The following is a 26,587-nucleotide window of genomic DNA, read 5'->3' on the forward strand; positions in this document are numbered from 1 at the left end:
GGCGGGGGGGGGGAATATCCAATTATTTGCAACAGGGAGGTAATAGTGAATGTGAACTTGTTCAGAATAAGCAATTTTTTAAAGTTCCAGTTTACTTCCAGAATGTAAATGAGTCTAGAGGATAGAGGCAAAGCAGCTGATGCCATATTTAGATTTTCGTAAAGATTTTAATTGGTTTTTTAATTGAAAATCTCCTAAGGTCGTTAGTTCTAGATGAAATTACTGTAAAGTAAATACAAAGCTAATTAGAAAACCCATGCTAAAAAAAAATTGCTGAAGAATGGTTGTCAATAATTTGGTAAAATAGGAGGAGGGATGAATCAGCCTAATTTCTTGTGGTCATCCTCCATTTTGTAGTGCTTCATGTTTCATTAATGACTGGATGATGAAATAGGGAGTATGCTTACTAAATATGCAAATACCGCCAAGTTAGAAGTAGTAGTACATGGGAGGAAAGGATCAGAATTCCAAATAATGGACGGAAATTGAAGAAATTGTCTGAGAAGTGTAGGATACAAATGAGAATCATAAATGCAAGGTTTTAACTTCTGCAGTCAATTGTTACTTCTGAAGTACAGGTTGGGGCGCTACAAGTTTTGGTGGGTTTGGAGGAGATTTGAGTATTATAACGGAATCATGAGCTGAATTAATTAAGCTTTTCATGTTAATGATGGATAAGACGAGTCAGTGGGCCTAGGTTGCAATGACAAGGATTCAGTTTAAGCATCAGAAAGCAATTTGATGAAGAAAGATACACTGAAATGGATCATCTTATCTGTTAAAGGTTGCACAACCTTAACAGGCAACTGTCTTTGAAGAAAAATAAAGGTAAAACTGATCCTTTTTTTTTCTAGAAGGAAGATTGATAAATTCTTAATAGTCCTATTTTTATATTACCGTGGAAGGCTTTTCAGGTTGGAAGGGGCCTCAGGGGAGATCTAATCAAACTTGCTACTTAGTGCAAGGTCAATACTGGATTCAGACCAGGCTGCTCAGAGCTTTGTCCAGTTGGATCATGAAATTGTTCAAGGAAAAAGATTGGGTCCCTGCTCTAATGCTTGACTGCCTGATGGGGTTATTTTTTTTCCTTGTTAGAAAGCTGGGATATCCCATGTTGTAGTTTACGACCACAGTATTTTGTCCTCCTAATGTGCAGCTGTATAAAGAGCCTGTCTGGGTCATCTTGGTGGTAACTTTGTAGTTATTGGAAGGCCATCAGGTCACTTCCAAACCTTCTGCAGACTAAAAAAGATTCATTCCCTCCATTTGTTCTCATACACTGTGTGCTCAGACTCCCAGCTGCTTTGGTGGTCTTTTGCTGAATGGGGTGCGGTATTTCAGATGTAGTTTACTTAATGCTGAGTAAAAAGGAATAAACATAGTTCTCAAACTACTGGCACATTCGTGTTACTAGAAACAATACATTGTTAAACATCCTTGCTGCCGGAGTGCTCTCCTGAATTATGTTTGGCTTGCTGTTTAGCAGGACCCTGCCAGTCAATTCCCAGCCTATACCGTGGAAGGATTAGCCTGTCCCAGGTGCAGGACTTGTTGTATTTGTCCTTGCTGTATTTCATGAGGTTCCTTTTAACCAATTCCTCTGAATTGCCTGGACCCCTCTGAATGGAGGCCTCCTCCTTGAGTACCTTGACTGCTGTCCCTAATTTAGGATTGTCTGTGAATTTATTAGACTACATCAGTCTCAGGATAGACCTCTGAAGAATACATGCTATCAACAACTACCTTTTGAGCCTGACAATCCAACTGTTTGTTGGGGGTTTTACCAATATGGTTAGTCTACCCATCCAGGTGTAACTTCACGATTCGGGTACAAGGATGCTGTGGAAGACTGTGGTGAAGGCCTTGCTTGAAGTCAAGATAGACAACAGCTACAAGTCTTCCCTCATCTACAGATCTGGTCATTTTACCCTAGAGGGCAACAAGGCTGATAAAGCGTGATTTACCCTTTGTAAATCCATGTTGGCTATTTTCAGTCACGCTGTCGTTTATGTACCTAGAAATGGCTTCCAAGAGAGCACGTACACTTTGAGCACTTCACCTAAGCAGAGGCAAGGGTATGTAAAATAAACTCAGTCAGTGGTCATCTACATTGTAATCGTGCGGTCTTGAAGCATAAAAGCAGAGAGTTAGTGAAATCTAGTCTTTTGATTGTGAAAAATTTAAAACCTGATTTTTGGCCATTTATAGTTACAGATTTACTTGAATGTGCACTCTATAAGCAGCTGTGTTTGCTGAGGAAACTGGCTATTCAGACCATCTCTCATATTTCTGTTGCTTGAGTTTTATCTCCTACTTTCTTACTTGGATTTAGAGATGAATTTTAGTCAAAAGAAGCCAGGATACCTTGAGCAGCTTAAACAACTTGTCTTTTCTATGCCAGCTGATTCTGAGTGGTTGCAGGTGACAAAAAAAGATTAAATAGGCAACTTGGCCACTTAAACTTAGAGGGTTTTAACATTCAGAGGACAGTGCAGTGGTTAGACAAACAATGGAGCTGGAGATCATTATTTCTTCTTTTCAAAGTGTGAAAAAGGACATTTTTATAACTGTGAACGTAAACAGGTGTCAAAATGCACCATTTAACTTAATATTGTCTTGATTTCATCTCATTGTGAAGATTATATCTCCTTTTGTGGTAAAAAGTCTTGTTTCTGTTCTGTGTGGAAGACAGAACAAGTGGTAAAAAAAGTCTTATTTTTATTCTGTATGTGGCATGGTTTGGAAAAAGTATTGCTGAATGCATTTTGTGGACTATCTTTTACATTCGTGTGTATTGAAGCTATGAGGTTATCAACGGATCATGCTGGTCCTGCTACAGAATGTGTGTGTTTGGTCAGAATAAGATGTTGAGTGTGTAATGAAAGGATAGAGACGGGAGCGAATGAATAGAATACTTATTAACATGTGGTAGTGTTAATGTTAATATTTCAGTTTAAAATGCTAATGTTAAGATGAATGTATGTAAACAGGTGTGGCAGAATCATTAATGATATGGTTTCTAAAGCTTTCTGAAACCTTATCAATTTAGATTAGTATTTAACTATACTTTTGGAGATTAAATTGATTCAGTGAGACTTGCAGTCCATTTTCTGATTATAACATCTCCTAACATAAAGGGCTTTAAATACAGGATCATTCTCCGAGTTCTGTTTTGGAGATGTAGGTCTTTATACTGATGATTCTTTACAGGTGTTGGCCAGCTGAAATTGTGGAAGAGTCTTTAACCAGTTATCAGGTTTCATTTTCTGATCAGAGCAACATGTTTAAACGAAGTCTAAAATCCATCCTTCTTCCTAGATGTCTGTGTTTTTTAACAAATGCATCTTTTCATAGCGTACTGGTAGATGAGGATTAGTGGTGAGGTATCCTCCTGTTTAGCAAGAGAACACATAGATTGTATGGTATAGGCTGATGGACTTTTCAAAAAGAAATACTTTTACAATCTTGGAAATTCTGTCTAGCTTATAACAGCCATTTATGTTAAAAGCTAAGGTAAATACCACCTGTAAATTCAAGTAGCTTGGCTAAGAAACACTTAACTGAGAAAAGCCTTTAGGAAAGCTAGTGGTCTAGTGAGTGATGATATACTGTGAAAAAAGATCTGGTAATAATCTTGAACAGTCATATTTTCAAGTTGCTATTCTAATGCTACACAGATATAATGTAAATATTTCTTACTTTCAAAAAGTTTACAATTCTACTATTCTCTATCTCCACAGCATTTGTCAAGTAGACACAGTGTCCAGCAGAGCACATCGCAGGTAAACAACATCTACATACGAATCTTTGTTGTCTTTAAGTGTTTGATAATGTCTGCAAAGGTATGATGGAGATTATTGCGGAAGTCCGTACCCATAGAACACTTCCTCAAAAGATCCCCAGCTAATTCACTGACTAAGGTGCTTCTTCAACTTCCATTTAGCCCTCTTTTCCTTAGCTCTGACTAACATTCTTAAAAGATCAGCTTCTGTAGTGATAGCAGTCTGCCCATCTGAGTCGTGTTTCTACCTGCTAACCCATGGCTCAGTAGGCTTCTTTTTCACATACCCTTTCTGTAATAATTCTGTAATCCTTTGCTGGTCATGGAATCTGGGTCTAATCTTTCCAGGCAAACTGTGCTTCCACAGGTACTTTTCTTTAAAGGATGAAGATTTACTTGGATTTAATATAAAATCCAGAACAAAATTCATCTTAAGTTCTGTTTTTTTAAGCTAGTACAAGTCTGGGTTGAAAGTCTGAAAATGTTAAGATTGTTAATATGTACCTGTCTACTCATTCAGAGGAGACTAGCCTAGTGAGCTTAGGGTATTCATGCAGCCTGTTTATTAAGATCAGCATACAATGGATATAAAGGGCTATAAAAATTAAAGAATATTTTTATTTCTATTTATACTTCTTTTTTTTTACCACCCCAAATTTCACTGTTGTAACTAGCTCTTGATACACCGAGTCAAAATGTAAACCTTTCTGCTATTTGACTTTTTTGTTGCTCGTCTTATCAACCTGTGTTGAAGATTTCGTTATACATAGACGGCTTATTAGCCTGTAAAGCCTGGTTCTGAATGTCCTACAAAAATGGATTGCAGCTGCTGGAAAGAAATAATATAACAAATCTTATTCTTAAAAATGCTTTGAAGTCCATCTGCTTTAAATGAAAATAGTCAAGAACCACCCTAGCACCATCTTATTATAGTTTATTTTCAGTACCAGAATCAAGACAATATTTGAGAAATAGAATTGACTTGGTTTACTTGATAAAAATAGATTTTAAATGCATAAACCTTACATCTTGTATTTCACTTGGTTATTACAGTTTCTCAAACTGTTCAAATTAAAAGTTGAAAAGATAGAGGAAGAAGACTTAATCTGTCATGTATCTCTAAGGTACAATATATTCGAGATTAAGCTTTTACTTAATGGGGAAAGAAGAGCAGAATCTCAGTTAAAATTATCAAGTTGGTCACGTGAAGAACTAAAAATCATTTTAATTGTTTTTAATCAGGTGGATACAATTCGTCAGCGACATGGGGAAGCTTGCCGTATGCCAGTGCCTCATCACTTCTTCCTCAGTCTAAAGAGCTTCACCTACAATACAATTGGAGAAGACACAGATGTCTTCTTTTCTTTGTACGATGTTCGAGAAGGCAAGCAGATCAGGTAGGACTGTATCAAATAACTAAAAAGCTTCCTAGTAAAAAATTATCAACAAAGCAAATACATTGGTGAAAAACATGTGAGCTATTCTTGTGACACAGCTGGAAGGAGAAAGCTGATAAATTATAAGTTGACTGCCCTGCAATGTGTACATGAGAATATCAGTAATACTAATCATTGTATATGAAATTTAGTGCTTACACATAAGCAAAGCATTAAAGGCACAGAATACTTGAATTTTGTTTAGGTGTCTGAGTTGACCTCCACGCATTACTGAAGGTCTTAGTGTTTAGTAGCTGCTGTCTTAGGGCTCTTGTTTAAGAAGTACTAATAATGGCAGGGCCACACCATTTAACTGTTCTGAAGAGAGGACTGTGTGTTTGGGTGCTGACTTGAGGCTCGTGAACTGTCATCCACTACTTGCCTTACAGGCCTGTTAACAGTATAGCTTGTTTATATTACTCTGTTGCTATCAATATAAACTGAAGTATTCGTATTCATCCCTGTGTCTAGGCTGGACAACTTGCTGCTCAGTACGTTTTGGTAATTGGTACTAGTGTTAGCAAATATGAAATGTGCTGCATTGTTTCTTTACAAGAGTATTTTTTTAAAAATCAGCATATATAGAAGAGTATTGCAGCATATGCATTGTGTCTTGGAAACTGAGTAAGTGTAGCTTGGTCTGATCTGAAGTACAGCATGTTTGTGGGGTTTTTTGAGTTTTGAAAGGCCTGTCCTGAAGGGCACAGGCTACGTTACCGTGGTCAAAATGTCCTAGCTTTCAGCAAATTACATTTAGTTTTGTTCCAAATGGAGGGAAGCACCCCCAGCTATTCTTTCCTCTCTTTGGAAAAACATTATTATGTGAATAATGTTTATCCAAGAAAGTTCAGAGTAGTGTGATAACAATTTTGTAGCTCTTCAGAATACACCTCACTAAAAAAGTAGTCTATATTACAAAGCTGTAATGACTTGATTGCATCTTATAAATATGTGCCTGCTACTGTTTGGTTAGGCAACTTAAAGATCATTTTGCAGAATATGGCAAGAATGCCTAATCTGATACTGCGTCATGTTTATTTCACCCCACTGAGTGAGAAGTGCTTGTTTTAGAGTAGTTAGGAGGACATGCCTGTAATTATTGAGAGAATTAACAGAAAATAGCCATTAAGAGGAAAAGTTGCAAATGTCAAATTAAAAGAACACAGCTCACAATTAGTTAGTTCATACCACAAAAGAGTAAAATGTCAAATTATTCAGATGAGGAAAGCTTCAGGGAAGAGGAAGGGACAAGCTGCTGCCATGGCTGTGGAAGGCCTCAGAAATGGCTTGAAAAAGGAGATGAATTGTCTTGGGCTGCAGTTTGCCTAGCATGTAAACATTGAGTGGGAAAGCCTTAAGAAGGGGTTTGGCCAGTGATGAAAGAAAATAGTAGTTATAATAGGAAAAAGTACAAAGAGTGGTTCAGGCAATTTAAATATATGTAATAATGCTTTCATGTGCAAACAGTTGTTATTACTTAGCTTTTCATACGATGCCTGAGTATTCCACTGCAGTGAAAACAGCCTAATTTTTAGATTTTCTTACATCCCAAAGAGGGGTGGGGAAGAAATGTGTAATGAAGCTGAGCTCTGTTTTTGAAAAGAAATTTAAAACAGAAAACAGGCCAACACACTGCAACAGACGTAGAACGTTGTTTTTATATCTACTTTAAAAGATTAAGTTTTTTTTCCTCTTCTGTATGCCTCAGGAAATAGTACATTAAGGTAAAAAAAAACAAGCAAAGTTTCTGCACACTGCCTTCTAGATGGAAAGGACAAACTGACTTTTCTGAAATGATTTCAAGGTTGATAATTTTCTTACCAACACAGTTCACACTGGAGGTTGACTGGCTTTCAGTGTTAATGCTTTGGACATGTACTAGATTACAAACCTCATTGAACCTGTTGGTCTCAATAGTTATTTTCCGGTCCGGTTAAGTGAAGAATCAGTGAAAGTTCCACTGTTTTTCAAGAGCTGAAGTAATAGCATGTACCAATTATGGGTTAGCAATCAGCAGCTGGAATACAGTTTGAGATGTACTCCCAGGGTCTGAATACAAATATGGTACCATACCATGTTTAATGGTTTATGCTGTCTAAAAATTAGAAGCAGACAAAAGATGGCAATGGGAGATATAAGATACAAGAATAACAATGCTGCTATCAGACGAATAAGACCTAGAGGTAAAAAAGGAAGAAGTGACTTAATTTTTACTCTGTCAGAATTATAAAAAGAAATACTTGTAAGTAAATGGAACTGGGTTGATGAACGTCTGCCTCAACAACTTGTTTCAGCCCACAACAGAAACAGCCTGTCAATCTGAGTGTTAGGTAATGGCTTGGACCGAAAGGGATTAAAGCCTTATTTGTATGTTTTAAAGTATTTGGGACTTTTTGTTGCAAAATTGTCCCATATTTTTACATTAAAAAGACATTAGTCTTTGTTACTAAATTTTAATACCTGAGTTTGTTTGCCATGTAGAAGTTAGCAGAAAACAATGAGAAAATTAATCTAGTTTTGATTAAGGCCAATGGGGAAGTACAGCCCCATTGTGAGAAGTACCTTGGGATGAATGATCATGAAATGATAGAGTTTATGGTAACTAGAAAAGGAAAAATAGAAAATGTTAATGTAAAGATGGTGAACTTCAACAAGGCAGGTGTCCATAAACATTAAAGAAAGATAGGTAAACTGATATGGAGGAAAGAAATTTGAGAGTTGACAGTTCCTTTACAATACTGTTGAAGAGCGCAAAAGCAAATTGCTTCAATATGAAGGAAGGATTAAATATATGGCGACAACAACAGTCTGTATTGCATATTCTTCGGTTAAATGGAATCTGGAAGGCAATATAAAAAAGGGAGAAACTGTTGAAATTGCACAAACAGGGATGGGAAGAGGCAGAAACTTGTAGAAAAAAAAGACAATTAGCAGAGACACATCAAGGACAAAAAAAGAAAGATTCTATAATGCTTTAGCAGCAAAAATTTTTTTTACAAAATCAAGAAATAACTGAACAGATTAAAGGGGACATTGAGCTATCAGCAGATGTTACCAAGACAGCTGGACTATTTAATAGCTGTTTTGCCTCAATCTCCCTAAGAAGGTTGACTGCGTTCAGATAACGAATACAAACCGTTCTGGAACAAATAAATGATTTATTATCGCTCAGAAGCTAACAAGATAGTAAGCAAAAGTCAACATAGATTTGTTAAGCACAAGTCACACCAATTTTGTTCTGTTATATGGGAATGCACCTCATGCCTTGAAGAGAAGCATTAAACTTGATATGGAAAAGTGGGGAGATGTAGACTAGATGAAACTATTGTGAAGGACTGGAAAACTGCTGGAAAAACTGTTCAAGAGTAATATCTGTGGTGGAAGGATACAATGAATAAGTTTTTTTTAAAAAAAAAAACCCACAAAATTTTTTGCAGCATTATTTTGGGGAAATAGTCTAAATTCAGTAAAGCAGTGAAGTTTAGCTACTTTACAATAGCTCTTTTTTTCTAATAAATGCATAAAATTATTAACTTAAATTACACATTCAAAAGTGTAATATCATTTTTTTCTGAAAAGCTTGAAGAATACACTAAGTATGAAAAAGGATAAATAAATTTCAGTATGATTTTTTTCTTTATAAAGTTTGGTTTTTATTTTGCCTGCATCTTAAACCAGAGATGTTTCTAGCACTATTTTACTGCACTGGGATTTGAAAGTTTCTTGTTATAGAGAAATATCCTTAATTATGGAGAGTGCATAGAACAAAATAGAAATTCTGATGTCACTGAATTTGAAAAACTGGGTCCTAATGAGTAATTATGCATGGAAAATAGTGTCATGCATGTTTCTGCTTGTAACTCCTCCATCTGCCTACTTACTGCGTACCATGCCCGTTATAATACAGACCTCCTCATGACTGGAGGTTTTGGGAGATGTGATATGTATCCATGGTGGTGTTGATAGCTTTGGCAGAGGAAGTCCATGTGTACGTTCGTTACACAGAATATACTCAAGACCTTTTTGTTATGAGACTGAATTTTCTCTACAGTGTCTGTAGAAGGCATATATTTGCTGATGATCTTCTGTCTTCGCTACATAGCGTTACACAAAGGCCTTACAATGTCTCAGCTGGTCTGTTCTGTCAGAATGCACCACTACCTGGGGTATTTTGTCTGCTTGCTTGTTGCTTTCTGCACAGTGTCTTTTCTTGCTGTCAGCTTATCTTGCTAGTGCATTCTGTGGAGTGCAAGGATGGTCTGTTCTGACATGCAGACAGTCAAGCAGATGCATCAGATTAGCTGCCTGGGAGAAATAAGAAATTGTTTGGGCATGCAGAGATGGAGTTAGATAAGCAAAGGCTCAGCCAGAGTTGAATGTAGAGAGAGAGATACGTATGCACACACAGCCTCTGTAGGTACATTGGCAAATGGAAGACAAAGGAAAATGTCGCAAATGCTCAGCAGGGCAGTATATGATGTGACGTGAGGAAAAGGTAGCTGAGAACAGTGGCTGGTTTAAGTAATTATTATTTTCAGCTTAAATAATTGTGGTAGTAGCAACAGGTGGCTGTACACATTTTTAGATGTAAAATTACAGTGCAGATTGGCAGCTAAGTACATTTACAATGACATGGTAATGAAACTTTTCAGATTTTGTGTCTTCTTTTTTGTAATATGTGCACAAAGAAACACATTGGAAGTACATTCTTTGGTTTGCATTGTGCGGTACTCAAAAGTTTAGTTGCTCCTAATCTGTGGATCTGTATCATTGTAACTTTTCTCAGTACTGCAGATGTTTTTAAGTAAGCATCTTATTTTATCCATAAATTCTATATAGGTAAAAACGATTGTTAGTGATCAGAATCCAAACTTACCTCACCCCGAAATGTGGCAGATATTTTAGAGTACTGTAGCATTTTTAGCGGCTGGCTGGTTCCTCCCTGTTAGCAGGGTATGCTAGGGGAATAGATCATTCATCCAGAGAAGCTATGCAAACAGAGGAATTGGGAGGAAAAGAAATGTCTTCCAGTGGCAGAGGAAAGTTTTATGGCACTTGCAGTATGGTAGCGGTGAGTTAGTCTACACTCAAAAGGCCAGTATGGAATTTTTGTTATATCCATCTCCCTACTTTATCACATAAAAAGGCAAGTTTAGGTTTGTCAATTTTTCCTGTTATGAATCCTGAGGATGCTTTGAATCCTGAAATAATCATCAAGCAGTCTTCAAAGCCTCTACTATTATCTGACCTGGTGTAAGAGAATTCTGAAGATTAAGAGTTTGGATTCAGATGTCTATGGATGAGCTGGAAGCCTGTCTGTATCACTCTCCCAACAAAACTGAGTTTTTTCAAATAAGTTTGATACTCTATTAAATAAGAAGGATCAAGTAACATTGCAAAAGGCACCTATTTTCACTGACCCATTTAATTCGTTTCTAGCTGCTAACTATGCCTTGAATTTTTTTCAATGCTATAGAGAAGGCCAAACAAGATGGGTATATCTTCTACTAAAATGCAATTGGATGGATGCTTCTCAAATAAAAGTTGTTTGTTTGGGGATTTGGTTTTTTTAAATCACATAATTGACATAGCTCATATAGGGCTTGTCCAAATAACAGCAGGTAAGAAAAAGAATGTATGGATATAAAACTGGAAAAAAAATAGGTGGTGGTTCAGTGTTGGTAAGGACTGCTGTCTGTTCCTCATGTGAGTGTGCACAAGGGTGCATCATGTAGTTCCTGTGTTCTGTGTTTCCGTATGATTTTGTTTGAGATTCATAGTGTTTAGGCAGCTTAGAGGTAGGGGAAAGTTAAGCAGAGAAATAAATGTGCCTGCAGATGCAGAACTATGTATTCTTTCTGGTGAAGTACTTCCTGACTGGACTCTTAATGCATGGGAAATTTTGGGGGATCATGAATGATGATCAAGTTTAAAAGGCATATATAAATCTAGGCACTGATGACTCATTTCTTGTACAGTACAATGAAACGAGAGGAAAGATGCTGCATAGTTATTGACCTTGAAAGCTATGACTAGTTCTCCTGTATGCAAATTCCTGCACTCTTTCTGGAGGGGTCTCATGCATAGTGCCTGTCTGAGTGCACTAGCACAAAGCACAATATTCTACCCACTGAGTTTTTTCTTTTTTTTTTCTTAATTCTGTTTCTCAAGGACCTAATCAAATAGTTATCTAAGCTTTTCACTTCTCAACATTTTGGTTTTGCTTCTCTCAAAGCATTCCTTTCATTTCCTTTTGCAGGTGTCAATCCTTCAGTAATTTACTATTAAGTTAAATTTTTTTCTTCAGAACTTTGTTCTTTCTCTTTGTTGTCAGTAAAAGAGAAACATCCAGATAGAATTAGTAAAATCTCTTCCTCTGATTAACATTTAAAATAATTTGATTTGGAAAATAAAATACTCTCTTTTTTTTTTTTTTTTTAAAAGGGGGAAGAGAAAGGAAAAAAAAGTAATGGGATTAAAGTCATTCATGAGAGCCAGGTTTTGTGGGAGTGTGAAGCACAGTAACAGTGTAGTAATAATTTGAGTGGTTATTAACTTGGACTGATTAACATTTCACACCTTTGTTTTTTCAGATATGTAGGCAGGGTATAGTTTGCTACCAAGACATGTTTGCTGTCCAAAATTTTGTATTGAAATACTGTGTACTACCAGAGTATAATTCATTCTCTCACACTACAGGTTGATGTCCTGATGTGCATAATAAGCATAAATCATTTTCACTCTGATATAAGAGACAGCAAATGGTCATACGAAAAACAATCAGAAGGTGCAGAATAAAAAAAAAAAAGAAAACCAAAAAACAAACGTATTTTTTTAAGCTAAACATCTGCCTCAGCCCCTCCCTCTCCCTCCTTAAAACAAACAAACCCAAAGGTATATATTAACATAAATAGTGTCTGGTCTGTGTTGTATAGTAGACAAGATTGAATTATTATAGTGGTCCCATCTGCTCTTGAAATTAATCTGTTTGATAGAGGTCTTTTCTACTATATTATATCAGCTGGTATTTTTCCAGCAGCATCATGATGGAAGCTGATCTTAACTAGAGATTGCAATTAGGAAAAGGTGTATTGGCAGAGTATTTTCCCCAAAAGATTCTACTTTAGAATTCCAAATTTCACACTGTTCCTCTTTGCCTAGGACAATAAGACACAGGGTGGAGATGCATGTGTCCATTCTGAAACAAGACTTTATCCTTCAGTGGTTAATATATAACTGCTCATAGCTTTTGTAATGCAAGTCAACATTTCATTGGTTAGGTGCATTGCAGAGAAAGTCCTTGTTCCTTTAAAAAAAAAAATCTTCTGAAGTTCATGAAACAGCTTCATTGCCTCATTCCTGTCTCTTACTTCTTCTAGATTCTCACCTCAGAGTATGTGGAGGTATTAACAAGTTTAACATCCAGCCCTTTATAAAGCATCTCGTAGTGTTTTGTTGAGATGCCTTTTCACATTCTTTTCCTTTTCACTGAAGGATAAATTTGTAATCCATTCTCAGCAGATGGCTAGGTAAAACACATTTAAAAAGTGAGAAAACGGAGACTCACAGTGATTTTAAAATACTGGAAATGTGGAAGTGTATCTTCTACTCAGCTGCCAATTTTCAGTACAGTGCTAGGAATTTGATAATTTGAAACATCTATTTGAAAATTGAAAAGCAATAGGCAAAATGAGAGAAAATGCAACCTCGCTCTTTAATGCTATTGCTAATAGGTGATATGGAAAGATGTTTTTTGTGGAAATGTTCTAAATTTGTGGGTGAATGTTGGGGAGAATGTGAGCAGTGCGGTGTGTCTGACATCTTCTGTCTTAAGAATTTAGCACCATTGACAAAACAGGTCTCAGGAGAGAAATGTGATTTGGAAACATAATTATGGACTAAAAAAATGGTGTTAATCTATATCATGATAATTTGATTTAGCTATTCTGAAGTCATCTAACAAAATCATCTGCCCCTTTTTTCAAGATTGGATCAAACAATTTTAAGTGGCAATGTTGTGGTGTTAATAGCGTTCTACAGTTGTGTATGAGTGGTAGCTGCAGAAGTAATGTAGATATAATGATTTTCCGTTTGTAACTTATCTTATGATCTTGAGATACTTTCCAACCAAATTCTTTTACTTGATAAAAATTAGCAGACAAATGTATTTATACATATTTTAGTTATGTCGTTTAAGATATTAAAGGTGTGATCATTATTTTAAATGTATTGTGTCCTTGGCCTCATAACTAGGCTAACTTCCACTGCATAATCAAAGTGGTTCTGGTTTGACCAGTGTCTGAGTGTGTTAGAAAAGAAAGAGTTGTCTCAAGCTGCTACTCACTTGTACAGTTTTCTCCTATTGTAGTATCTCTGAACTTCCCTTCTTTCTCATAGGTGTTACTGAGTTGATAGAAATCACGATACTGCTGGGGGGGGCTGTAAAAACATATTTGTGACAGTGTTTAGATAGAGTAAAATAAAATTCACCACTTTGAAACACTGCATTTAGAAATCATGAATTTGTAGGGGAATTTATTTTCCCTTTTTCTATAGTAGGAGTTTTCTCTGACACAGTATTCCTAATTCAGGCGTCAGAATAAAAACTAGATACCAAGTTGCTGAAGGTAACCTTGACAAATTTGACAGGAATTGTTCATCTCTTTGTGTATTTATTGATGACAGTTAGCTCCATGGTTCTCATGGTTTAGTCATATTTTCTTGACTTTTAAACTGTCAATAGGAATGTGTATCAGCTGCTCAAAAAACATTAGCGGGAGCAGTGTAGCTAAAATTACATCGTGTTTACACATGTCTTCTTGAATAATTTGCTTGTAACACTTCCTAATGTAGACAATTATCATTGTCTGGAACTTTCATTTTAAACACTAAGCAAACTTCTGAAAAAGCAGTAGCAAATTTTGCACAAGTTCTATGAATAGGGGTTTGAGTCCTCTCAAAGCTCTGATGTGTGGGATCAGCATGCTTCATGGGAGAACACCTGTAGAGAGCAACTCTACATGCTCCAAACCAGAGCTGTAGAAACTATATGCATTCTAGAAATCAGATGCTGCTTGGATAGAGGGGGGCTTAGCAGCTGAGAATGGCAAAGGGGTTGGAGCAATATGGACAGGTAAAGAATAAAGAGGAAGATGGGCATTCACAAGGTCCGAAGAGGGGAAAACAGGATCATAGGGTAGATGAATATGATTTAAGTTAAAAAGCTGAAAAATAAATTGACTTAGTTAATATGGGAAGATCCACATTAAAAGCTGTGGCAAAAATGTCTGACTGCATTCTCTCCCAGCGTATGGAACTGACCTTAAGATCCTTTTTTTTCTGCATTGCTTCTCTCTTTAGGTAATAACTGTGGGAGTGCTGTGACAATGTGTGTGTATTTATCCCCTGTTAATTGCTTTAACATATTATGATGTCCCACTATTGCCAGTTGCTATGTTAGGAAGCAGAAAATTATATTTTATTGTGCAATTACATACTAAACTTCCCATTTGTTATGTTTTTAATAGCAGCCTTTTCGTAGTTCTTTTAAAATAGAAAAGTCATCTCATTCACTGTCAGTATAATGATTTGTCTACTGGGAAAAATAACTTTGTATAATTCAGAATTATTTCTTTAATATTCAGAGAATTCTCCTAGGGATTAGGCTTACCAACTAATGAGGTTTTTCTTCTGCTTAGTCATGAAAAGAAATCCATCTTTCTAGTTTTTACCTCTTCTAGCAATCTGATCTGTTGGGATAGCTGATCCTCCGTCAGTTCCTCCTATACTTTAGTTTGTGTTCTTAGTATTTCAAGGAAAATATTTTTCTGACTTTTGTGCAATAGATAATCCTTAGCAATAGTAACAAGGAGGATATCAGTTCTTGATCCTGCTCAGGATGAAATTCCTTAAAAACATCATCCAGTAAGCGAATATTAAGGAATATAGCTATCCACAGCCCTGGCCCTTCTTCTGGTCACTCTAGTTAACATGGAAAATATGTGGGTCCCTGAAGTCTACTGCACACATATGGCAGGGGACAAAAAGCCTTTCAGATATAATATGTAACTTTTAGAAATACAAATTCAATCATCAGCAGAGACAGATATAACCTACAGAATATTTTATAAGGTTTTTTTTTGTGTGTAGATTTTTTTAAAAAGGTCGAAGGAAGAGTAATGCCTTTTCATTTTCTCTACCAATTGCTTCAGCTGACTTTCATTCCCTAGATCTCTCTCCCAAATATGCATTTACTTGGTTTTTCAATTTATCACCTTTCCTGTTAATATTCTATATTTAAAAAAAACTATTACTATCTGGATTTGTATGCGAAAGTTGCTATAGAGAGGTAAGTGGTGATATTAGAGATGTTAATTCTTTCCTATAAAATTACTAATATGAAGCTATTATAAAACAGGAGCTTTTACAAAAATCAGTCTTATCTCATATCTCTTAACACCACCACCTTCCTTCCCAAAAAAATTTTTTTCAGGTTGGGAATCAGGTATGACATACTGATAGGCAGGGATACAGATTTTTCGACAGGGGTATTTCAATTTTTTTTTTTTTTTTTAGTTAACAGGAAGGAATCAATTAGTTGCAAGTATTAGAAGTTCTTCTTACTTTTTCCTGCTCAGAAGGCACAAAAATATATCATGAACACATACAGCTAGAAGAGATTTTGCTGTCTTGACTGGCAGGTTGCAAATACACATTGTTAAAATGTTTAGGTGAACTACAAAGCCTAGAGAAAGCAATTACTAGTAATTTTCTGTCTGTAGGAAGGCCCAGTGTAATGAGCTCATACTTGAGCTCTTTCTGTTGCAAAATTCACTGTCAAAACCCAGTCTGTGTGCCTGACTGAACTTGTCATGTGCAAAGCCAAGTAACAGGGATAAGTGTTTTGTAGAGCAAGAATTGAGACAACTGGTCTATTAGACCTTGGAACCATTAACTTCTCCCAGGTTAGAGATGGTGATAAAATATTTATTCTATAAAATGTATGTAATCCAAAATTAGAAGACTTCCCTACAGTTCTGGTCAAAGCATTTTACACGTACCACCTGGCAGGGTTGGTCTGGCTTTCTTTACACAAGTTAAAATCACAATCGGTGGCAGGGACTAAGGAATCACACTATATGACTAAAGTCTCTTTTTTTTTTTTTTTTTGAAATAGAAAATTTTTCTGGCTAATGGAGAGGAGTCCCTTTGGGAATACCAATATGGACGGACCTTTCATGATGGAAATAAAAAAAAAAAAAAACCAATGACGGTGTCAAATGTTGGAGTGTGGCAGACTCATGAGAACCCCAGGAGAATGTAGTTGGTGCTTAGCTACCTTTCTGCAAGCTTTAATAATGTTTTTAACATTGTGGTTGTTTTTCCTTTAATGTGGTAGAGAGCAATGACAGGTAGTTATTTTTGCTATATTCTGTTTCTGTGGAAACCCAGTGTTTTCAGTAACAGTCTTAGTGTATGCTCTGTAATCCTCCCCCAAGGCTCCTAGCCAGTGTGGTAACTTAATAATTCATGAGCATTAAGCCTGAATTTGCTGGGAAGCAAACTGTGTTGCTTGGAGCCGTTTTCTCAGAGCCAGATTAATTTCCCTCACAGATTTGGTGTTCTTTTCTCTCAGATGTCTTTAGAAAATACACTCCATAAACCAAAGCAGTGTACTTTTCTTCACTTGTTTTTGAAACTGGGGTTATTACAGATCTGCTGGATAAGGCAGCTGATGGAAGAACTCCCCTCCCTTCCCTGCAAAAGGAAAGTAAAGAGGAAAAACCCAAACACTTGCCTGAAAAGGAAGATTCTAAATAGTCCATGAATCATTATTCTGACAGTATGCAAGCTGGAAGTTCAGCAGAGGTGATCTTTCTGTCTCGGGGCTTTGGGAGTGACCACTACCGATGATGGATTGCTCAAATACTGCTGTGCCATGGGATCTAATATATGTTGGCTTACATTATAAATGGAAATTGAGTACTTCACAGACACAGTGTCATTCTGTATATATGCTTTGACTTACTCTGACACTTAAACTGAGAACTGAAGATTCATTCTGTGGAGCACTGGGAGATGTTATCTTTAGATCAGTCTTACAGTAGCTGTAAGGACTTAGATTTTTGAGGTTTTTTTCCCCAAGAGAATGAGCAAAAAATTAGCAACTCTAAAAGTTAAACATGATTAACAGAAAATAAACATGAAAAGCTTTTTACAGAGGATTCTCCTAAATGGACTGCAAATTAATTGTTTAATCATCTCAGGAGTTCTGCCTTTTAAAGTGTGATGGCAACATCTAGATTCGTTCTGACATATTTTCACAAAAAGGAAACTTTGTTAAAAGTATTTGTGATCTTTTCACAAAGTAGTATTTACAAGAGACTTCAGCTCTTAGGAGGAGCCTAAATTATTTAGTGCTTGATCATAACTTTACTTTTCCATTTCTTCACATACTTATGTAGGTGTTGTGCTTCATTAGAAACCTTTTCTCTTATTGCTTAAATCATCTTTCAAAAGAAAAATCAACCCAGTATTTATGACAATCAAAAATGACTGAAATGTCAATATACACACATGCTTTCTTCATGAACAGGAGACCATCTGGTTGAAGTAAAAGCTCAAAGTCTTGATGTGAAACTTGTTTCCTTTTTAGAAAGTTTCTACGGGGTGTTCTCAAAAGCATCAGGATACAGTGCTGTCTTGTAGTGACCATTTTGGTCACTGAGCATAGTAGTGTTTTTGCAGTTGACTAACTTGACAGATTTTGACAAATTTGGCAAATGGAATGAAAATTAAATTCTGTGTTTTCCCTGATCTTATGTAAAGTTGTACCAGCAAATATGAGAAGCCTGGTATTGTTATTGTTAACTATATTGCAGGATGCAGCACAAATGGAAAGCCAGGTCAATACAGCTGGGGTTTTCTCTCTGCCACCAAACAGGCAGGTGGAGTTCAGTAATTGCTTTACTGAGAACTTAGCTAATGCTGCTGCATTAGGGCTTTAAAAATTCTGCTGTGTTGGTTCAGTGTACTTCCTTTCTGATGAGAGAACAGTTTCTCAAGTTAGTTCATGCAGACATCAGCTTGTCCAAACTGTTAGGCTTAGAGACTGTAGTTCAGTTATCTCCCCCTCTCCCCCTCCCACCCCCACCAAACCCCAGGAATCTCTTTCATGGTGTTTCTCTGCTGACTTAGGAATGTTTTGAAACAAGCACCTTTTTTTTTCAGCTTTAAGAAAATATGTTGGTCGTATACCACTAATTCCTAATGTAAATCCATTCACTTGGTCAACGTTATTGTCCTTGTAGAGCTTGTACACACAGTGGTAGACAGAATGCAGTATTTCATGTCACTGAGGAAGTAAATTGCCCAAAATGTGGTGTGCCCAACAAGACTGCAGTGTTTTGAAGGCAACTGTTGACAAGGTTTCTGTTGTCATAGAGAATGACTAGCTCATCCTGAGGTCTATCCTGGATGACCTGGGTTTGCAGTGCACAGAGTTCATCCTTGAGATTTTCTGGGACAAAAAAATGTTGTTTTTACAGTAACATCTTAAAAAGCTTATGATACTCATATGCCAACTCAAATTTTATTCTGGAATTATTGTCAGGTGTATTAGCATTCACTAAAAAAGAGATGAGAAGAGATTTTTTTTTTTGGTGAAATTAAATAACATCATGCTTATTGCCATTTCTTAAATGGTAGGACTGACTATGATGAAAAGAGGTGAACTGTGCTGGCTAGGCAGGTCTTTATGTAGCTTATTCCTGCTAGCTGCTGTGACAGCGTTTCAGACTTTTGTTCCTGAATTTTTACTTTGTATACAGGTAGGGATTTGCATGATATTAGGAGAGTGAGAAAGAAACCTAGGGAGACACTGAAAGAAGGTCATGGACTAAAATACAAGTTATTATATGACCTTCTCTGCTACCATATGATGCTTTTCACTATGCACTGGTACATGTGTCGTGGAACCAATGCATATTTTTAAATTACCTTTATTCTTAGAAGGGATTGGTCAAATGATAGATTCTGAAAACCCAGTTAAATATAGCTTTTGAGAAAGGACTGAGGTGTTTGTAAAAATGTTGGGGTTGTTCAGCGTTCAGAAGCACTGAAGAAAACAAGAAAAATGGGGGAATAGGTTTGTACCTTTTCAGTTTTAGTGGCATATTGGAATGGAGAGGGTGCAGGAAGCATTTGTTTCTGGGAGAAATGGCTGCCAAACCATTATTTAAGGCAAGGGAAAGGTACAAGATGTGAGGTTTATGCTTAAGCAGACTGACACCTTAATGTGTTGCTGTCTCAGCTTCAGAAAACAAATCTCCTGTACATTGTTAAAGATTTAAAAAAAAAAAATAAAAAAAAAATTAAAAAATCTGTGTTCTTTGTCATCAGTTTCCAATTCAAACAGAAAATGGATCTGTAGTCCGTCTACAGACTACCATTGCTTTGGCACTATGCATCTGTTAATGCTGTACCTACGTTCATAAACTGATACACAGTCAGGATTTTTGCCTTGCAACCCCACGCTAATTAAATCTGCCAATGAGTTAATACAAGGGAGCTCACTAATCCATTCCAAGCTCTTTGCCAGGCCTTTTGTTGTCATTTTTGCATGTTATGCAAAAAAAGCCCCACAACCAACCAACCTCAATAACAAAAACTCCCTACAGGCATAATGCCACTCCTGCTCACCCAACAGTAAATTTTGTCCCTGTTTGCCCCTTCCTTCTTGCTGAAAATGTAATGTCCCAAGCCGTTGATTGCTTGCTTCCTTTTTTGCAGAAACAGATGCCAGTTCAGTATGGTCCTGCTTTTCAGACAGTTAAAGGAAGCTAAGAAGTGAGACCCTACACTTCTTTAATTTTTCTTCCTTTCAAATAAAATAACAAGCAGCTATTTGACTTTGCTTATCGGAGCAATGTTTCTCATATTTGAGTAGCTTTAGCAATTACTCATGCAAGTGATTGTAAAACCTGACTTATTTCTGCACAAGAGGTGGTTTCACTATGATGTGAGTTAGCACAGGAGGAGATCTTGGAGTCAGAGTAATTGAAGATCTCTTATAGCATGTAGGAACAAGAGGAATAAATAAGCTTTTGTTTAAGATACTGCTGTTAGTGTGGCACATCTTAGGTCTGAACTCAACAAGGTAAAATGTTAATTCTTTTCTCTGTTTTGGTGCATTTCTTATCTCCAGTTTTATGCAAGAGAAAACTGGTTTCAGTGTATTTTCAGAATAGCTGAAAATAATTATTTTAAAAAAAATTTTTTTTCAGTAGCTTGATCAAGCAGTCAGATTGCCTCAAATACTCAGTACCTCCCCATACTTAATTTCCACTGCTCATTTGGCAATTATAAGTACTGGGTTTTTAAATTTTCCTTGTGATGTATTTGAGGGATTTTTTTAACAGAGTACCATGTGTCCATTTTCTTTAAACAATTAGAGCATATTCAATTATAACAAGAATAATGCTTAATGCATACAAACATGGGCAATTATTTCCATATGGAGTTTACTCAGATTTGATATTTTGGTCTTACTAAACTGGGCTGTAATGTTATCTAGATTCTATGCACGGTCTTGTCTTTGTGCAGAAGATAAGCTTGAGGAATAGACACACTGAAGACTGAACTCTTTCAAAGGAAATAGCTCCCAAAATAAGAAATGAAGTGACGAATTCCCATTAAATTTCTTGACCCTAAATGGGTGTATCTTTGTCTAAAAAAGGAGGTATAACTATAGCTGAAGGCAGTGGATCTTCAGATCATTGAAAACAGGATTATTCTTCCTGGTTCCTTTGACATAGAAATAAATTTGCAATTGTAAAATGGGGGACATCTGACTAACTAGTTCATAATATGGATCAATAGCGTAAAAAAAAAAAAACAAAAACGTTCAAGTCCCATTCCAGGATAAACCAACATTATCAGCATTAGTGGAATATTGAGACTAGTTTCTGTAAACTGTTGAAACTGGAACAGTAATACCAAAGATTAGAGAAATTGTGGAGATGAGAAACAAAACTAAGTTTAGGAGAAATGACCTGCAAGGAAAGGTGGAAGAACTTGAGATGGCTTAATCTTTTAAGATTGCCTATTAGCACTGCTGTCTTTTCGTTCTCCTTGTCCTGCTGGTGGATCTCTTCTCTGACAGAATGCCTCTTCATGTTCCACAGTTCTCAAATGCTGTGGTTGCCTCAAAGTCCCTTTAATTATTTAGTGACACAAGCTCAAGAGGGCTCAAGGGAGGACTGGAAATTAAAGGAAGGAATTTAAAGTTTGTTACTGAGCTGGAATAAGGGAAAAATTGATGAATAGGCAGGTGAAAAAGATGGTGGTCTGCTTCATTTCTTTGAAAGCACTGGAATATGGGGACAGGAACCAGATGCTCTCTGTGGCTGTAACAAGAAATGGGTGAATTGCAAATTTTAAAAGATTTCACCTTGATAATGGAGTAAAACCTTGTAAGAGGCTATCAAATGAGCCTCCAGAATATCTCTCTTTGGATGTTTTGAAAGCAGACTAAGCAATACAACTTTTGGTAATGAATCAAGTATAAATAGACTATCTCAGCTCAAAGACTTGACAGTCCTTTCTCTGCCATTGTCAGAGGGACAACCTGCACAGGATTCTGTGGCATACACTATTGTATTCAGTTTCAGTTATGAAAATGAAATGCTCATTAGTGCTGAAACAATTTTTCAAAGAAAACCTTTGTTGGAAATTCAAAAATATAGAACTTACTGGAGATTTAAAATAGAATATGTAACGTTATTATTGAGATCAAGGGGAGTAAAGAGCACCTGTAACATTATTTCTTGAAGAATTTCAATTTAATAAATTTTCATTCTTTAAATTCTTACGTCGTATAATGCGCATATATATACGTATTTGTGTGGTACATACATACCTATATTATAAATTACTATAAAGTTCACTCTCTAATAGTAACTCTGTAAATGGCTAGTGAGAATTTTTTAAGCATGACAGGCTAAATCCTGGGCTTAGTATATCCAGGACTATTGAACTCAAAAATATTGCTGCTATTCTTGAGCTTCACTTTGGTGTAGGCTGATAGTGCAAATCAGTAGAGTATTACCATATGCTTTCTTTATTCTTCTATTATTTCCTTAATTATCCACTCCTGGTCATTGTTGGAGATAAGATGGACCTTTCATATGGAGGGTCATTGTTATGATTTGTCGATTTTTTGACCTTGACACAGTGTATCTTCATCTGTAGACCATCTTTTGCTTCTATAATATTAGATAGTAGTATATGTTTCCTGTATTTGTATCCCAGAATTTGAAAATACTCTTAGTCAGCAGTACATTTTCAAATTTCTGTCTTCCCTTTGTGTAAATAATCCTTCATCTCACAGAAGAGCTTGGTGCTCTGCTGGTGGTTTGTTTCCTTTCAGAACATCAGTCATCCTCTGAATTAAGAGAACAAGTGCAATAAAAGTGAAGATAATCCAGGTGCTTATTATTTAGGGTATAATAACTTCCAGGGATTTGCAATCAAATATGAGTGAGCCAGCTTTGATTTATGCTTGGATTTTGGATTAACATCTTCACCAGTGAACATGTTTTCCCCTGCAGATGTGATTTATATTGCTCACAATCTTCGACTGGCAGGCTGCTTGTTGTCTTGTTTCCTTCTGATCCTATCTGCATCTATCAGTTTTGTGTTCATCTGTTGCCCCTGTTTGTTGGCCAGATTACATTCCCAGCAGCAGAAGTGAAAGAATAATTTGCCAGAGATCTTGGAAATATTGATGTTTATTGTTGCGGCTTGGAAAGAACATGGCTATGAGATGAAATCTCTTTAAATTACTACATATTTTAATGCTATAAAGTATGATTCCTGTTTGGAAATTGAAGGTATAAAAGTTAGTTATATTCTGATTTATTCCCTGTATTAACCAGAGCTTACCTGTGGGCATCACTGTAACTGTCCAGCTTTCTCTTCCGAAATTCATGGAGTAGGGAGAGCTGAATGCCAGCAACTGCTGCTAACACCTACTTCAGTTTATGTTAATATCTAGAGTTCTGCACTGGAGTTGCTCAGACAGTGCTGGAGGTCCTGTTTGTGTGGCCCTTTTGCAGGAGCAACAAAGGACTGAGGCAAACAGCTGAGAGAAGCAACCACTTTGGCCACCCTGCTTGAGTTACTTTCTGCTATGTGTTTTCACAACCTTAGTAGGTTACCAGCAAAGTAATGGGCACAAGACTGAGTTAATGATAAAGGTTAAGAATGTAATTAATGTGTTTTTATAAAAATAGGTCTTATTTTGAAAATTCTGATGTAATTTTTTGTGATTCATGTATTAGGTAGAGGTAACTATGAAGACATAATATTGTTGTTGTAATGTAACTGTTCCTGGAATGTACCGAAGTTGTAGTATTGTACTGCACTCCACTTAATACATCATAAAATTCTTACTAAAAGGTGAGATAATGCCATGTCATTAAAGCATTTGCTAAAATGTTCTTAACTTACTAAATGACATCTCAGAAAGTAGTTGTAGGTAAAGAATCATAAAGTATCTGTTTCTTGTGGGTTTCTTCGGGGCATGTTAGCAATTTCCGAGGTTATAAACGTCTACTTCAAATTAATTAAAATTATCGCTGAATGAGGTTGTGGGATACGTGAGATGGGAGTAATAGTGAGTAGCAGGAGAGTGAAACAGCCAGAGAGCATGATCTGAATTGCTTAGCAAGATAAACTTAAGCAAATAAGCATGCAAAGGTGTATAATGAGATGTATGAGTCATGCTTACAGAATTAGGGACGGTTACGACAGAAGTAGCAATTCTGAAAATACATCAGTATTTATAATGGACAGGTTGCATCAAATGAACTTGCAGCGTAATGCTGTAGTAAGAAGGCTAATATGTGATGTTTGATAAATTACAGTTAGGATTAGTATGGACTTGATTTCGTATGTGTGAAATACACATATGTGTGTATTTGTATTTATGGTGTAGGTGGTACCAATACTAGACTGTTACAAACTCACGTTTTTAGAATTGTTCGTGAAATGGTGTTGAAAAAATGGCACTATGGGTAAGTTCTGTAAAATGATTGCAGCACTTTTTCTTGAATTTCTTAACAGTATTAAATTGCTTACTTGTTTGGAGAGATGTTTAATTACATAATTTAATTAATGACTGATATCACTATCCTGTAAGAAATTAGCTTTTCTAAAGGGCTCTTTAACATACAGAAGAAAGTGTAACAAAAAGCAGTGGCTAAGCACTGAAACCAAGCATTTCCAAGCTGATGTTAACCCATGAGGTTTACCAGTAGGGATGAATAGCCTTTTCGAGCAAACTACCAAAGGAAGTAGTGCATACTCGACATTTTCATGTTTTTCAGGTCAACAGTGGATAGCATGCTGGAAAATGTGTTTTAGTCAAAAAAAGGTTACTGGAGTTGATACAGTCATACTGGATAAAACTGAAAGGATCTGTGGTATAATGGAAACGTAACTAGAAGATTTAATGAAGTGCTCTTGCTTTATTTCTGTCAATCTGTAGGAAGAAAATTGTGGTCAATACTTAGTGTGTTGTCGCACATCTACCGAATAAGTTACTCTTAACTCATGTAATTTATTTGTATACATAAATTCTGTCTGTCTTAAGAAATAATATCTATGTCCATGGCTTACCGTCTGTAGTAAGGATTACTTATTTTGCAGTCTGGCTATATATGCTGGTTTTGCTGGTAAAAGGACTGTTTAGTTTGATAAGCAGTTCTATACAATTGAATCTTAATGTGTTTGAATTAGTATATTGCTTCTATAAATAGTATACGTTGAAGGAGATTGCTTAATTGGTATTCATGTTACTTTTAGTTTCGAGTGGATTTTAATGAACTCAGTTTTACTAAAGGCAGTGTATGCCTCAGCAAGTGTGCCTTAGCCTTTGCCTGAAGTAGTTGTAATGTGTTCAAATCCTGTGCTTTATATCCACATTATTTTAATGCTATTGCATCATGAATATGCATTAACATGATGTTTTCACATGCAGAGTACTTGCTATTAAGTCTTCTATTCTATTCCATGCGATTTTATCTAGACCAGCAAGTACTGTTTCCTGTGCTTTGGGAATTAAAAGTTATAATACCTAGTGCATCTCTTTTAAAACAAAAACAAGCATATCTGCTTGTATTTTTATGTTGAAGTGTGTACATGAAACTCTTGTTTATTTTTTTAATGTTGTTTGCTTTTTAGTGAGAGGTTTATGGTGAGGTTAAACAAGAACGGAGGCCCCAGGAATCCAGAGAAGATAGATCGAATGTGTGCACTTTTCACAGTACGTGTCTGTTCCCTTTCTTCTTCCCTTACAGTAGTGTGATTGTAGATGTAGTCACCCTGAGGGGAAAAAACCCAATTCTTCCTTTCCAATATATTGAGTAGAATGTAGAATGGAAGTTTTTTCTAAGTTTTGTTGTGGTTATAACTAAATGTTAACATAAGAAAATGGATGTACTTCCAAATTATTTTTATGGCTAAGTAAATACTCTGAAGTACTTCCTTTTAAGTGCATTTGTTCCTGCTTATAGTTTGAAATTTTGAATATTTTCATTACATGTACTGTGCTCTTAGATAACAGGGCGCAGGAAGAAGCTGCGCTGGCCTGAACATAAACAAGGCACTTTTTTTCAGACTTGAAATTAGGAAAACAACTACAACACCACACACATGCACACAGAAAAACAGAGGATTCTCCAAACAGATTTTTGTCACGGCCCATTCAAGAGCCCATGCAGCAGCCCCTGGGAGATAGTGCAGCAGTAGTCTCCCAGGTCAACAGCACAGTGTGTGTGATGGAACTGAAAGACCGGACTGTTCTGCATAAGCAGCAGCCATGTTGACTTATAGAGAGTTGGTTGTAATAAAGGAAACACTGTGACTTCCTAAGTTTCTACAGCAGGTCTGTGCAAATAGCTACCCCGTCCTGACGCAAAGCAGGTATGACCAACTGTACCAGCAGTCTTTAACCATCTGTGCCAGAAAGACAGGATAAGTAATAGCCGTCTGTGGCTCCTACCAGATGATACCTCTGTTGGGAGTGAGATAGCGAGCTAAGATTTACCTCCTTTTTATTCTTCAGACTCAGCTCTCACCTATCTGCCTTCTTGGTTTATGGGTTTGGTTATGCCAAAATAGTAGTTTCAAAACACTTGGGCTTTAACATCCATTCTGCACTGGTCTTAAGTACTGTTAAAAATTGCCTTGGAATCATGTGTCAGGCTGTGAGTTTATCTGTCACTTCTCAGAAAGAATATGGAAATGTAGAGACACTGAAACTTAACAGCTCATCACAGAATAACTGTAAGGAATTTCAGAATCCAAG

General features: G+C 36.4%; 1 protein-coding gene across 1 annotated transcript in view; it reads left to right on the top strand.

The window, feature by feature from the left end:
- The window catches only part of DOCK3 (dedicator of cytokinesis 3), a 212,502-nt gene that overhangs the window by 81,476 nt on the left and 104,439 nt on the right, over nucleotides 1–26,587 (top strand). The window contains exons 9-11 of the mRNA XM_086470656.1: nucleotides 3,741–3,782; nucleotides 5,024–5,178; nucleotides 25,462–25,543. Coding sequence (XP_086326782.1) covers nucleotides 3,741–3,782; nucleotides 5,024–5,178; nucleotides 25,462–25,543 — 279 coding nt within the window. The remainder of the gene's footprint in view (nucleotides 1–3,740; nucleotides 3,783–5,023; nucleotides 5,179–25,461; nucleotides 25,544–26,587) is intronic.

The sequence above is a fragment of the Leptosomus discolor genome, chromosome 9, assembly GCF_034619465.1.
Source record: "Leptosomus discolor isolate bLepDis1 chromosome 9, bLepDis1.hap2, whole genome shotgun sequence".
NCBI lineage: Eukaryota > Metazoa > Chordata > Aves > Leptosomiformes > Leptosomidae > Leptosomus > Leptosomus discolor.